Consider the following 4521-nt stretch of genomic DNA (forward strand, 5'->3'; position numbering starts at 1 on the left):
AAGTGGTACTCATGAGGAATTGTTGAAAAAGAATGGTATCCATGCATCTCTAATTCGAAGGCAACTGCAAGGATCTAAAACTAAAAATTAAGTTTTCTTAGCCCGAACGAACATGGAGCAAACTACCCGAGTTGCGTTTCATAAATCCATACTACATTGATCGCTAATTACATCTAGTCTGAATCTCTGATACCAGAGTCACTAACACAGAAATTTGACGATTAACAATTGTTATATGATCCTTGCTTATAATTTTATGGAAGTAAATCTTGTTGAGTATTTTCCCGGTGCACAGTACAAACGATAAGCAGAGTATGGAAAATGAGCTGTATCATTTCTGTAGACTTTGCTACCATTAGAATTGATGTGATAAGGTGGACAGACAGCAAGGTTATCAGGTCTACACCAGCTCGTCACCTCAGGATTTATGATCATCTCACTGTATCTAGTAACATCTGTTTCAACCTCACCATCACATGGCTATCCATCATTCTTCCAGCAGCTACCGATATCAATCAAGTAAAACTGGCTATTTGAACCACCTCCGCGTATAACATTGAGTGTCAATCTTACCTTGAAATTTGGTGACTCTGGCAACTAAACGAAAAATATTGAAGTGAGCATATAAAGTATGTTGAATGCATTTTCCTAAATACTAAACAGTAAGACGAATAAGGACTCAGGAAAGACCTTCAACATCATCCCACGAGTGTCGTAATGATATCCCCCAGAAAATCCTTCGGTGGCATCAGCATGCAAATACAGCATCAACCAAGGATATTTCTTGGACGTTTTCAATTTATGGGAAAATATCCATCTGCCTGTGCTAGCTTGCTTCTCCCAAACAACAGAAAAATAAGAAATATTATCAATGTCAGCTCCTAGACTTGCATTCTGATCATAAGTGCCATAGAAGCTTCCCCTTAAACTGGGTGATTGTGAATCACAGGAATAAATTGCATTTTCTTGAGGCTTTGTCCAGTTGTGGTACACAAGAGGCCGATTCATGCAGCCTTTCCCAAAACACGGAAAGGTCCTACTTGTAATGATCGGACTGACTTTTCTACCATTCTCTGGACACAATTCAGATTTATTATCAAAGTTCCCATTCTTCAACATGATCATCCAAAACTGCCATGGATTTGATGAGTCCCTTACTTCACAGAGGGAACCAAGATATAGCTCTTTCTCCGCAGCATATTTGTCTGGATTACTCTGAGACTCAAAAGAGATATTTGGAAATTGATCCCCACTCCTTAGTTTATTGTCTACCTCAGTGACTTTCTGATTTACTGTGCAACCATTTTGTTTTCCATAGAGGAAACCACCCACAGGATCTGACATGAAATAAAATAAGAGGTTATTAAGCAGATTGTAGAGAAAGCTAAAAATTACATAAAAATATCAAACATACTGTTCCTCAAATAAAAGGCCCTCTGTTTTGGCCTGTAAGGGTAGAAAGATAGGTAAGAGTTCACCTTGTTGTCACATTATCGAGACATCAGCTTCCCTGACCAAAGGGGCTGCAGTCTGGGTCCAAGCACGCTATCACCACTTACTGCTGAACTCAACTCATTGTCTTCAGAACAAAAAAGCCCATGATTGTGAATAGTTAAAAATAATTAGTCCTCTGAGAGATCAGATGTAGTCATGGCTGATGAGACAGTTCCAACAGATGTGGAAATTATGAAAATTGTGGGTGTCAAGGAAACCATAATACTAACTGGGTTTTGTGGAAAAATCAAAGAAAAATTGGTGTTGCAACTGTCTGAATACGTATTGACGCTAAGAATGCAGGTACTAGGAAGTAGACAATGTGACAACAGCTGGAACTAATTCTTGCACCAGAAATGGATTCTCCTCTGCTGGGTCTGAAATTAACTGGGCTTTATCATCATGGTCATCATTCTGATTAATTTTTCAATTGCCCAGTTGATTTCTTCCATTGAATTCATCTTTTCCTGCTTTCATTTTGGGAATGGTGCATGAGGAAGTTGCAGCTTAAGCTTCTACATTAGCATTACAAGGACCTTCCTTTTGTTGGAAAGCTCACCATCACTTCCAAGATTCTGCAAGATGGTCACATGTATTATGCTTCTTGCTGGTTTCCAATCCAATCTCAATTTCTGAAGTTGGAGAAGATTTTAAGAGCATTCTTATAGGCTAAGTATGGAAGATAATGGGGTCTCTCTTCGCATCTCTGCATCATGCCAAAGCTAGAAGGTTGACAAGGGCTTATTGATATCGAAGATTCTGGCAACAATGTGGGTAGTAAGGAGTCTTGTTGGAGAGCCCCATTTGGAAATCTTAACTCATCCACAGAGACTATGTAATGCAGTCATATCAGCAAAATTTAGGGTCACTTTTCACTATGTGGAATCATTTGTGCTCCTCAATACTTCAGAATATAGGAATTTCTTGTCCTTAAGAGTGTTTGAACTTTGAGAAGCCTGGAAGCCCATGACTAAGTGTATTTACTGGGACTTTATTGGCAATAGGAGGGGATCAGATCTCACCTTCCATCCTATTTAGATTTTGGAGAATGCAATAACAATGCATTATAACTCACAAGATTTTAGCCAAGGGAACTCAACAAGAAGGGTGTTTTCTTGTGGCATGGTTTTTGGGATACTGATCAAAGGACATGGACAGAGTAGAGAACCCTTGCCTATTCTAAGAGTTTGTTTTCTTCCAATAGAATGATTATCAGAGAATTACATGCTACTATTGATGTCGAGGATCTGTCCAAAATGATCTTTCTAGAAGGGCAATTGGAGAGATTATGGATGATCTCTCTTTTTTTAAAATTTGAAAAATACTTCTTATATTTACAAAAATAGATATGTCAAGAGAAAACAAAAAATAGAAAGGTACATAAAATGGTATTTACATTACAGAATATAAATGTACCTTTTTGGTAGACTCACACTTCAACATCACTGATTGTTTTTAGTGAAGATAAGTACTTGTCTACTCCTAGTGCAGTCTCTGAAAGAATGGCCTGTTGTAATATCTTGTCCCTCAAAAGCATATCTATTATCTCCCTCCTGATTTACTGTGCAACCATCTTGACTCTCCTTGGATGAGCCATGCATATAATCTGATTTTGTTTTGGGAATTTGCTAAATTTGGGTCCATGGGAGTACAGGTAATTCCGATTTGGGGTTCTATTAAATTTGGGTCCAATGGAGTATTCGAAATGTTTGAGAGTACACAAGTTTAAAGAATGTATTGTTTTTGTCATCTAGGCATCAACCATGAGTGTGTGGAGGCACTGCTGGGTTGCAGGTAATGACTATAGACTTGTTTGATGAGCTAGGAGTTGCACCATGTTTCGAATCAACAGTGAACGATGTGTCGATATTATCTAATATTTGTTCATCTGTTACACCTGTTAATGTGGGTGCCTACTATAATCAGACATTTTTAGAAGATATAAACAAGAGGCAATCTATTTTCATGTTTACTATACTCGATTTTTCAGGGGAAAGTACCAACCTGGAAGCAAAATTGATTTTCATGCACTCATTTAAAACCAACTGGCAAATTTTGCAAGTAAGTATTGTGAGCCACGAACCTGTTCTTTTCAACTGATCAGTAGTAGGCAATATTCTATATGGACTGAAAGGTAGAGCCAGCACTGTTGACATTGAAAATGATGCCGTTAAATCTCGTTTGATTAGAACTAGAAACATGCGACTTGTATTGTAAAATTGAGAGTACAATTAGTTGCTTCATTTGACTATTTCAATGAATATGGAATTCTCCTAAATTGGAAACATTGTCCACTTCTGACTCAACAAATACAGAGAATGGCCAATGCCCATGAGTTTGTATCAAATTTTCTGGAAGGGTACAATACATTTGTTGGACAGCATGGTTTGAAGTTGTCAGGGGGTCAAAAACAGCGGATTGGAATAGCAAGGGAATTACTGAGGAATCCTCGTGTACTTCTTTTGGATGAAGCTACGAGTGCTTTGGATGCAAAGAGTGAATACCTGGTTCAGGTGATACCATGACCCAAACCATGATATCCTCTTTGTTCTTCTATTACTCTTGATTTTTCATGTGATCTTATTTTCTTCCTTAACAATGCCCTTGCTTGTATTTAATCAGGATGCCATGGACCAATTGATAAAAGGACAGACGGTTTTAGTTATAGCACATAGACTTTCAGCAGTCTAAAGTGCAACTACCGTGGCAGTTGTGTCAGGCGGTCAGATAGTTGAAAGTGGTACTCATGAGGAATTGTTGAAAAAGAATGGTATCTATGCATCTCTAATTCGAAGGCAACTGCAAGGATCCAAAACTAAAATTTAAGTTTGCTTAGCCCGAACGAACATGGAGCAAACTACCCGAGTTGCGTTTCATAAATCCATACTACATTGATGGCTAATTACATCTAGTCTGAATCTCTGATACCAGAGTCACTCACACAGAAATTTGACGATTAACAATTATTAGATGATCCTTGCTTATAATTTTATGGAAGGAAATCTTGTTGAGTATTTCATGTGCTTG

The 4521-nt window shown here is 38.0% G+C and overlaps 1 protein-coding gene and 1 pseudogene across 1 annotated transcript; one reads left to right on the plus strand and one right to left on the minus strand.

Moving 5' to 3' along the window:
- Positions 1–344: 344 nt before the first annotated feature.
- On the minus strand, positions 345–1344 carry LOC149250437 (uncharacterized). Its single transcript, XM_089453651.1, has 2 exons — positions 691–1344; positions 345–597 (listed from the first exon to the last, which is right to left on the minus strand). The coding sequence occupies exons 1-2, from the start codon at positions 1342–1344 to the stop codon at positions 481–483; spliced, it is 771 nt and encodes a 256-aa protein (XP_089309777.1). The 3' UTR covers positions 345–480.
- Positions 1345–1650: 306 nt separating this feature from the next.
- On the plus strand, positions 1651–4185 carry LOC149250438 (ABC transporter B family member 25 pseudogene; annotated as a pseudogene).
- Positions 4186–4521: the final 336 nt, after the last annotated feature.

Source organism: Pinus tabuliformis, chromosome 7, assembly GCF_031772625.1.
Source record: "Pinus tabuliformis cultivar Carrire ecotype Pingquan chromosome 7, CPIR1, whole genome shotgun sequence".
Classification (NCBI taxonomy): Eukaryota; Viridiplantae; Streptophyta; class Pinopsida; order Pinales; family Pinaceae; genus Pinus; species Pinus tabuliformis.

Bases quoted from the DNA above. Each gene is read 5' to 3' on its own strand.
- LOC149250437 (XM_089453651.1), bottom strand. From the start codon at position 1,344: ATGTCAGATCCTGTGGGTGGTTTCCTCTATGGAAAACAAAATGGTTGC. The intron at 598-690 runs GTCTTTCCTGAG...TTTTTCGTTTAG, and splicing joins CTCGTGGGATGATGTTGAAG to TTGCCAGAGTCACCAAATTT.